Raw genomic sequence first — 10688 nt, 5'->3', positions numbered from 1 at the left:
GGAGAGGATGAGTAGAGGAGGGAGAGAGGATGAGTAGAGGAGGGAGAGAGGATGGGTAGAGGAGGGAGAGAGGATGGTAGAGGAGGGAGAGAGGATGAGTAGAGGAGGGAGAGAGGATGGGTAGAGGAGGGAGAGAGGATGGGTAGAGGAGGGAGAGAGGAGGGGTAGAGGAGGGGTAGAGGAGGGGGAGAGGAGGGGGGGGGGAGAGGAGGGGGAGGGGGGAGAGGTGGAGAGAGGATGGGGAGAGGAGGAGAGAGAGAGGAGGGTAGAGGAGGGAGGGAGGAGGATGGGTAGAGGAGGGAGAGAGGAGGAGTAGAGGAGGGAGAGAGGATGGGTAGAGGAGGGAGAGAGGATGAGTAGAGGAGGGAGAGAGGATGGGTAGAGGAGGGAGAGAGGATGAGTTAGGAGGAGGGAGAGAGGATGGTAGAGGAGGGAGAGAGGATGAGTAGAGGAGGGAGAGAGGATGGGTAGAGGAGGGAGAGAGGATGGGTAGAGGAGGGAGAGAGGAGGGGTAGAGGAGGGGGAGAGGAGGGGGAGAGGTGGGAGAGAGGATGGGGAGAGGAGGGAGAGAGGATGAGTAGAGGAGGGAGAGAGGATGGGTAGAGGAGGGAGAGAGGATGGGTAGAGGAGGGAGAGAGGAGGAGTAGAGGAGGGAGAGAGGATGGGTAGAGGAGGGAGAGAGGATGAGTAGAGGAGGGAGAGAGGATGGGTAGAGGAGGGAGAGAGGATGAGTAGAGGAGGGAGAGAGGATGGGTAGAGGAGGGAGAGAGGATGAGTAGAGGAGGGAGAGAGGAGGGGTAGAGGAGGGAGAGAGGATGAGTAGAGGAGGGAGAGAGGAGGGGTAGAGGAGGGAGAGAGGATGAGTAGAGGAGGGAGAGAGGAGGGGGAGAGGAGGTATATAGGATGGGTAGAGGAGGGGGAGAGGAGGGGTAGAGGAGGGGGAGAGGAGGGGTAGAGGAGGGGTAGAGGAGGTATATAGGATGGGTAGAGGAGGGGTAGAGGAGGGGTAGAGGAGGGAGGTTGAACAGGTAGAGGGGGAGAGGAGGGGTAGAGGAGGGGTAGAGGAGGGAGGTTGAACAGGTAGAGGGGGAGAGGAGGGGGTAGAGGAGGGAGGTTGAACAGGTAGAGGGGGAGAGGAGGGGTAGAGGAGGGAGGTTTGAACAGGTAGAGGGGGAGAGGAGCGGTAGAGGAGGGGTAGAGGAGGGAGGTTGAACAGGTAGAGGGGTAGAGGAGGGGTAGAGGAGGGAGGTTGAACAGGTAGAGGGGGAGAGGAGGGGTAGAGGAGGGGTAGAGGAGGGAGGTTGAACAGGTAGAGGGGGAGAGGAGCGGTAGAGGAGGGGTAGAGGAGGGGTAGAGGAGGGAGGTTGAACGGGTAGAGGGGGAGAGGAGGGAGAGAGGAGGGAGAAGACACCTCACTGAAGTCATCTACTGTGGAAGAGGGAAGGATGATGTTCCAAGGTTCACATGATAAAACATCAGTGTTTAAGTAGGGGTTGAGATTGGGTAGGAAGTCATTCCCTGTGAAAGGAAAAGACAATGTTGTGTGAACGTTGTAAAAACATTGTGTATTTGTGGTATAAGGGTTGGGTATGTGTGGTAGAGGGAGGACAGTATTGGTTTGCAGAGTCGAGAGCAGCGCTAGAATGAACCAGTGTGTGTGTGGATGTTTTTTCACTAAATTATTTACAGAGACTGTGTGAATTATGTAGAGATGTTAATCTGGGGAAGGGAGTGAATCCAGTACGAGATTATTCATCAGGTTTACAAACCAGGTTAACCAGGAACAATATTTCAGTTTGGGTAAAGGGTGTGAGTGCACGTGTACACCTGTATGTATGAGTGCGTTTTCCTGCGTTCGTGCGTGTGTGTACCATAGCTCTGCAGCAGCTCCTCCTTGGTGGACACCGTCAGGGACCGGTCCTTAGCAGACAGAACCACGGCCAGACAGATATAGTGTTGTTCTGAGGATGTGGCCCGTCGGACCACCGTCAGCAGACGGACAGGGTGGGTGTGGGGGGCAGAGCTGAACCTCTCCACACAGAACCACGTAGAGTAGCTTAGACCAGACGGAGGGGGGAACAGACGCTCTCCTACACGGAGGGAGGGAGAGAGGGAGAGAGCTGGTTAAATTAATGAGCTAATGATAACATGAGGATGAGAATTAATGAGCCTTCATACATGAGGATGAGAGAGACATAGGAGAGGAGAGAGGGAGAGGAAAGAGGGAGAGGAGAGAGGCGTGTGGGAGAAGAGAGAGAGAGGAGAGAGAGGGGCGAGAGGGAGAGGAGAGAGGCGTGTGGGAGAAGAGAGAGGTGAGAGTGAGAGGCGAAAGGGAGAAGAGAGAGAGGAGAGAGGGGGGTGAGAGGGAGAAGAGAGAGTGGTGAGAGGGATAGGAGAGAGAGGAGAGAGGGGGGTGAGAGGGAGAAGAGAGAGTGGTGAGAGGGATAGGAGAGAGAGGAGAGAGAGGGGCGAGAGGGAGAGGAGAGAGGGGCAAGAGGGAGAGGAGAGAGAGGGGCGAGAGGGAGAGGAGAGAGAGGGGCGAGAGGGAGAGGAGAGAGAGGGGCGAGAGGGAGAGGAGAGAGAGGGGTGAGAGAGAGAGGAGAGAGAGGGGCGAGAGGGAGAGAGGATAGGAGAGAGAAGAGAGAGAGGGGCGAGAGGGAGAAGAGAGAGAGGGATGAGAGGGAGAGGAGAAAGAGAGAGAAAGAATAGGAGAGAGAGGGGAGAGAGGGAGAGGAGAGAGAGGTTGCGAGAGCGAGAAGAGAGGGATGAGAGGGAGAGGAGAAAGAGAGAGAAAGAATAGGAGAGAGAGGGGAGAGAGAGGGGTGAGAGGGGAGAGAGAGGGGCGAGAGGGAGAAGAGAGAGGGGAGAGAGGGGAGAGGAGAGGGGTGAGAGGGATAGGAGAGAGAGGAGAGAGGGGGGTGAGAGGGAGAAGAGAGAGTGGTGAGAGGGATAGGAGAGAGAGGAGAGAGAGGGGGCGAGAGGGAGAGGAGAGAGGGGCAAGAGGGAGAGGAGAGAGAGGGGCGAGAGGGAGAGGAGAGAGAGGGGCGAGAGGGAGAGGAGAGAGAGGGGCGAGAGGGAGAGGAGAGAGAGGGGTGAGAGAGAGAGGAGAGAGAGGGGCGAGAGGGAGAGAGGATAGGAGAGAGAAGAGAGAGAGGGGCGAGAGGGAGAAGAGAGAGAGGGATGAGAGGGAGAGGAGAAAGAGAGAGAAAGAATAGGAGAGAGAGGGGAGAGAGAGGGGTGAGAGGGGAGAGAGAGGGTGAGAGGGAGAGGAGAGAGAGGTTGCGAGAGCGAGAAGAGAGGGATGAGAGGGAGAGGAGAAGAGAGAGAAAGAATAGGAGAGAGAGGGGAGAGAGAGGGGTGAGAGGGGAGAGAGAGGGGCGAGAGGGAGAAGAGAGAGGGGAGAGAGGGGAGAGGAGAGGGGTGAGAGGGAGAAGAGGGAGAGGAGCGAGGGATGAGAGGGAGAGGAGAGAGAGATGAGAGGGGAGAGAGAGGGGCGAGAGGGAGAAGAGAGAGGGGAGGAGAGAGGAGAGGAGAGGGAGGAGAGGGGTGAGAGGGAGAAGAGGGAGAGGAGCGAGGGATGAGAGGGAGAGGAGAGAGAGATGAGAGGGGAGAGAGAGGGGCGAGAGGGAGAAGAGAGAGGGGAGAGAGAGGAGAGGGGTGAGAGGGAGAAGAGGGAGAGGCGGCTGAGCTGTGTATATCCTCTGGATGTCTGCTTTAGCGTCTGGGTCTGTACATCAATAATGATGTATTATTATTTGTTTAGGTCCACGGAGTATATGATCGGGACAACCGGGGTCTGGTTGGGTTAACGGGCAGACTGGGTTAACGGGCGCAGACTGGGACAACCGGGGTCTGGTTGGGTTAACGGGCGCAGACTGGATAACGGGCAGACTGGGTTAACGGGCAGACTGGGTTAACGGGCAGACTGGGATAACGGGCAGACTGGGTTAACGGGCAGACTGGGTTAACGGGCGCAGACTGGGTTAACGGGCGCAGACTGGGATAACGGGCAGACTGGATTAACGGGCAGACTGGGTTAACGGCAGACTGGGTTAACGGGCAGACTGGGTTAACGGGCAGACTGGGTTAACGGGCAGACTGGGTTAACGGGCAGACTGGGTTAACGGGCAGACTGGGTTAACGGGCAGACTGGGTTAACGGGCAGACTGGGTTAACGGGCAGACTGGGTTAACGGGCAGACTGGGTTAACGGGCAGACTGGGTTAACGGGCAGACTGGGTTAACGGGCAGACTGGGTTAACGGGCAGACTGGGTTAACGGGCGCAGACTGGGTTAACGGGCGCAGACTGGGATAACGGGCAGACTGGGTTAACGGGCAGACTGGGATAACGGGCAGACTGGGATAACGGGCAGACTGGGTTAACGGGCAGACTGGGTTAACGGGCAGACTGGGATAACGGGCAGACTGGGATAACGGGCAGACTGGGTTAACGGGCAGACTGGGATAACGGGCAGACTGGGATAACGGGCAGACTGGGATAACGGGCAGACTGGGATAACGGGCAGACTGGGATAACGGGCAGACTGGGTTAACGGGCAGACTGGGTTAACGGGCAGACTGGGATAACGGGCAGACTGGGATAACGGGCAGACTGGGATAACGGGCAGACTGGGATAACGGGCAGACTGGGATAACGGGCAGACTGGGATAACGGGCAGACTGGGATAACGGGCAGACTGGGAGGAACCAGACTGGTTCGATGAATGAAGTTGCCCTGATGACGTCATACTACTACACTGAACAAACAAATATAAAGGACAACGTGCAAATATGTAAAAATGTTACCGAGTTACAGTTCATAGAAGGAAATCATTCACTAGAAATAAATTTATTAGCCCTAATCTATGGATTTCACATGACTGGGAACACAGATATGCATCTGTTGGTCACAGAGACCTTAAACAAAAAGTCATGGAGTGGATCAGATAACCAGTCAGTATCTGGTGTGACCATTTGCCTGATTCAGCGTGACACATCTCCTTCACATAGAGTTGATCAGGCTGTTGATTGTGGCCTGTGGAATGTTGTGCCACTCTTCTTCAATGGTTGGAGGGAACTGGAACACTGTGTTGTACACGTCGATCCAGATTGTACACGTCGATCCAGAGCATCCAAAACATGCTCAATGGGTGACCTATCTGGTGAGTATGCAGGCCACGGAAGAACTGGGACATTTTAATTTGGAAACTAAATTAAATCCAATTGTATTTGTCACATGTACGGAATGCAATAAGTGTAGACCTTTCAAATAGTCCATGTGGCTGTTTGATTATCTGTTCAGCAGTCTTATGGCTTGGGGGGTAGAAGCTGTGAAGGAGCCTTTTCGACCAAGACTTGGGGCTCCGGTACCGCTTGCCGGAAGGGGGCAGAGAGAACAGTCTATGAGACTTGGGTGACTTGAGTCTTTGACCCTTTTTAGGGCCTTCCTCTGACACCGCCTGGTACAGAGGACCTGAATGTCAGGAAGCTCAGCCCCAGTAATGTACTGGACCATATGCACTACCCTCTGTAGTGCCTTACGGTTGGATGCCAAGCAGTTGCCATACCAGGTGGTGATGCAACAGGTCAGGATGCTCTCGATGGTGCAGCTGTATAACTTTTTGAGGATCTGGGGACCCATGCCAAATCTTTTCAGTCTCCTGAGGGGGAAAAAAACATTGTTGGGTCCTCTTCAGGACTGTCATGGTGTGTTTGGACCATGATAGTTTGTTGGAACCAAGGAACTTGAAACTCTCCTCCCTATAGGATGTCTCGTCGTTGTCGGTGATCAGGACTACCACCTTTGTATCATCAGCAAACGTAATGATGGTGTTGGAGTCGTGCCTGGCCACGCAGTTGTGGGTGAACAGGGAGTACAGGAGGGGACTGAGCACGCACCCCTGGGGGGCTCCAGTGTTGAGGATCAGCGTGGCAGATGGGTTGTTACCCGATATTGATCTGCTAGCTAGAGGATGTAACCTAGGCTACGTTTAGGTTGTAGTGACACCGACTTGCTAGCTAGGGGATGTAACCTAGGCTACGTTTAGGTTGTAGTGATATTGACCTGCTAGCTAGAGGATGTAACCTAGGCTACGTTTAGGTTGTAGTGACACCGACTTGCTAGCTAGGGGATGTAACCTAGGCTACGTTTAGGTTGTAGTGACACCGACCTGCTAGCTAGATAGAGGATGTAACCTAGGCTAAGTTTAGGATGTAGTGACACTGACCTGCTAGCTAGAGGATGTAACCTAGGCTACGTTTAGGTTGTAGTGACACCGACCTGCTAGCTAGGGGATGTAACCTAGGCTACATTTAGGTTGTAGTGACACTGACCTGCTAGCTAGAGGATGTAACCTAGGCTAAGTTTAGGATGTAGTGACACTGACCTGCTCCAATCCCAGAGACCACGGCTCCATCACTGACTCCTCCTGTGTTGGCATTGTTAGAGGGAGCGTTGTGAGGAGCCAGGCTTGGCTGGAACAGACACCTAGAGACAAGTGGAACATACAGTACATTAAATTACTAAATCTAATATAATCTGATACACAGTACACAGAGGGTAAAAAACATTAAGAATATTAATTTGCCCTCATAACAGGCCGTCATTGTAAATAAGATTTGTTTTGAACTGACTTGCCTAGTTAAATAAAGGTTAAATCAAAATTAATAAAAAACAGCCTCAATTGGTCGGGGACATGGACTCTACAAGGTGTTGAAATCGTTCCACAGGGATCCCGGGCCATGTTGACTTCAATGTTTCCCACAGTTGTGTCGAGGTGACTAAATGTCCTTTGGGTGGTGGACCGTTCTTGATACACACGGGAAACTGTTGAGCATGAAAAACTCAGCAGCGTTGCAGTTCTTCACACAAACCGGTGTGCCTGGCACCTACTACCATACCCCCCCCGTTCAAAGGCACTTCAATATTTTGTCTTGCCCAGTCACCCTCTGAATGACACACATACACAATCCATGTCTCAATTGTCTCAAGGCTTAAAAGTCCTTCTTTAACCCGTCTCCTCCCCTTCATCTACACTGATTGAAGTGGATTTAACAAGTGACATCAATAAGGGATCATAGCTTTCACCTGGTCAGTCTATGTCAAGGAAAGGGCAGGCGTACTTAATGTTTTGTCCACTCAGTGTAATATATAATCTAGAGGGAGCATTATGAATAGGCTGTTTTAACTGTCATTATAAGTAGGTATGGAAATGGAAAAAAAGTCACGTGGGGAAACCACAAAAGTAAAATTCTTAAATTCATCTTTAAAAAAAAATATATATATATATATTTTTACACGCCAAAATGAATTCGCCCCCAGTTCCAACCTCGATTTAGTTTGACACTAACTACATCCAACAAAGAAAAAGAAGAGCTGTCATGTTTGCTTCACAACTCCGAGCTTTATTACCGCTAGTGGAGACAGAACAAAAAAGAGAATAGACGGAACTCTTTTTCTTCACAGTAAATCACTGACGTTACAAAGTCAATGACAGGATCTTAGCTTCTAAGAAACATGTGACTAAGTAAGACTCCTAGACCTTGGCTAGTTGTTATTTTCTCTCAACCTGGACCTATCAGCAGGCTCAGGGATGGGACGACTGGCAACCCGAGGGTTTTGTAGGCTAGCTTTAGAAATGCAACATACTTGTGCTTTAAAACTCCACCATTTTTCCTCTCTGTTGCAAAATGTGTAGAATTGCAGGAAATGAACTCTAATAAATGCATTTTTCTCTCTCCGCTGTCAAGAGGGAGGGCCACTGAAATGTTTTGCTCGCAAGGGGGTCCCCCTCAACAGACTTAGACTCGGGCCGTCTCTGACTGCATGTGTGGGTATGGATGTGGGTACGCAGACCCACAAGCCACTGCAGACCCACAAGCCACTGCAGACCCACAAGCCACTGCAGACCCACAAGCCACTGCAGACCCACAAGCCACTGCAGACCCCTCATGAGTTTAGTGAGTTTAGTTGCCCATCCCTGAGCTATCTGTTCTTTCTCTCTCTCTCAACATGAAAACATTGTTGTTGTCGTCGTCACCCTGAATACCCACTTTGGGGATTTATGGTCTACCCTCTGAAAAAATCTCGAGGAAGAATGAAAGGAACGGTGTCAATTTGTAAGCCGAATGTAAAACATGAGCTTAACATTTAACCTAAACATGAAAAGCAGCGTTCTGTTCTGATGAAGTAAAAGAGTAAAACTATTAAAGTATTAAAAGAGCAGTAATGGAATTGGAAAACACAAAAAATACCAGGGCCTCATTTATAACCACATAAATATTAGCGTTTTTTTTTTTTTTTAAAGACAACATACGGACAGTTTTTTTATTTCTAAACCTGTCATGTTCCCTGTTATAATCAGACCTGTCCTGAAACTGTGAATGAGCATACAAACTGAACCCCCCCCCCCATCCCATCATTCACCTTTTAAGGTGACAATAACACCCTTGTTTGCACTTCGGAAGTATTGGAATTAAGCAGTTTTCTACAGGAAATAGCGATGGCGAACGTGACCAAATGTCTTTGGGGGGGTGAGGGGGGGGCAGAATGTTAAACTTTGCAGTGACATTTGCTATAAGTCTATCTGGCAGACAATTTTTTTTAATGAAAGACAACAACAAAAACCGATTGCAAATTGTTGTGGATCTGTAAAAAAAAAGATTGTTTGAATTGAATAGGGCCTACTGTTTTTGCATTCAAATCAAATCAAATTTATTTATATAGCCCTTCGTACATCAGCTGATATCTCAAAGTGCTGTACAGAAACCCAGCCTAAAACCCCAGCATTGACTTTTTCCCTCTCATTTATATGAAGCAGTGAAACTTTGTCTGCTGACACACTACAATGTAAGTCTGTTGATCATGGAAATGTAAAAAAAATATTAGCCTAGGAAATAGATGCCTATTTATAATTATTTTAAAAAACGCAAGGATGGCGCAGTTGTCTAAGGTACTGCATCGCAGTGCTAGCTGTGCCACCAGAGATTCTGTGTTTGAGTCCAGGCTCTGTCATAGCCGGCCGCGACCGGGAGGCCCCCATGGGGCGACGCGCAATTGGCCCAGCGTCGTCCGGGTTAGGGAGGGTTTGGCTGGTAAAGATATCCTTGTCTCATCACTCACTACCGACTCCTGTGGTGGGCTGGGTGCAGTGCATGCTGACCAGGTCACCAGGTGTACGGTGTTTCCTCCGACACATTGGTGTGTCTGGCTTCCGGGTTAAGCGGGCATTGTGTCAAGAAGCAGTTGAGTTGAGTTGTGTTTCTGAGGACGCATGGCTCTTGACCTTCACCTCTCCCGAGTTCGTACGGGAGTTGCAGCGATGAGACAAGACTGTAACTACCAATTGGAGGGAAAAAAGGGGTTAAAAAAAAACGCAACTACATTGAACAAAAATATAGACACAGTTACCATTCAGATAAGGATACATTCATTAAGCCCTAATCTATGGATTTGACATGCATCTGTTGGTCATAGATGCAGAGGCGTGGATCAGAAAACCAGTCAGTATCTGGTGTGACCACCATTTACCTCATGAAAACCAGTCAGTATCTGGTGTGACCACCATTTGCCTCATGCAGAGCGATATCCTTCAGAGTTGATATTTAATGGCTTTGCGAAGTTGCTGGATATTGGCAGGAACTGGAACATGCTGTCGTACACGTTTATCCAGAGCATCCCAAACATGCTCATTGGGTGACATGTCTGGTGAGTATGCAGGCCACGGAAGAACTGGGACATTTTCCGCTTCCAGGAATTGTGTACAGATCCTTGCGACATGGGACCGTGCATTATTATGCTGAAACATGAGGTGATGGAGGTGGATGAATGGCACGACAACAATGGGCCTCAGGATCTCCTCATGGTATCTCCGTGCATTCAAATTTCCATTGATAAAATGCAATTGTGTTCGTTGTCCGTAGCTTATACTATAACCCCACCTCCACCATGAGGCACTCTGTTCACAATGTTGACATCAGTAAACCGTTCGCCTACACAACGCCATACACGCTGTCTGCCATCTGCCCGGTACAGTTGAAACCAGGATTCATCCGTGAAAAGCACACTTCTTCAGCGTGCCAGTGACCATCGAAGGTCAGCATTTTGGCCACTGAAGTAGGTTATGACGCCGAACTGCAGTCAGGTCAAGATCCTGGTGAGGACGACGGGCACGCTGATGAGCTTCCCTGATACGGTTTCTGACAGAAAACTCACAGTTTCATCAGCTGTTTGGGTAGCTGGTCTCAGACGAAACAGCCAATAAAGAAGTCGGATGTTGAGGTCCTGGGCTGCCGTGGTTACTTACACGTGGGTCTGCAGTTGTGAGGCACGTTGGATGTACTGCCAAATTCTCTAAAGCGACATTGGAGGCGGCTTATGGTAGACGCACGGTTTCTAAATGAGGCCCCTGGGCCCCTCCCTCCTCTGTGGTTTGCTAATAACCATCGCTATCCTATCTACAGAAACAACAGTGTCTCTTGAATACACACACACACACACAAGTTTGTACTCCCTATTTACACACACCGACTGGTCCCGTGTGTGTTGTGACAGACCAGTTAATGACGCCCCAACCATTTAGTACCAACCTACCAGCTGCCCCAGAACTTTCCCTATATGAGCCAGCTGTGTGTGTGTGTTGGGGGATGGGTCCTAATAGGGGCTGGGGTATTAATATTTCATAGTGACA

At 50.4% G+C, this 10688-nt stretch overlaps 1 protein-coding gene across 1 annotated transcript in view; it reads right to left on the bottom strand.

Annotated features, from left to right (window-relative positions):
• The window catches only part of wdfy3 (WD repeat and FYVE domain containing 3), a 217582-nt gene that overhangs the window by 103244 nt on the left and 103650 nt on the right, over positions 1-10688 (bottom strand). The window contains 3 exon segments of the mRNA XM_031829582.1: positions 1410-1428; positions 1872-2090; positions 6387-6487. Of these exon segments, the coding sequence (XP_031685442.1) occupies positions 1410-1428; positions 1872-2090; positions 6387-6487 (339 nt within the window).

The sequence above is a fragment of the Oncorhynchus kisutch genome, linkage group LG8 (genome assembly GCF_002021735.2).
Source record: "Oncorhynchus kisutch isolate 150728-3 linkage group LG8, Okis_V2, whole genome shotgun sequence".
NCBI lineage: Eukaryota > Metazoa > Chordata > Actinopteri > Salmoniformes > Salmonidae > Oncorhynchus > Oncorhynchus kisutch.
Note: the sequence above shows the minus strand (reverse complement) of the source record. Positions and strands in the feature narration are given on the sequence as shown.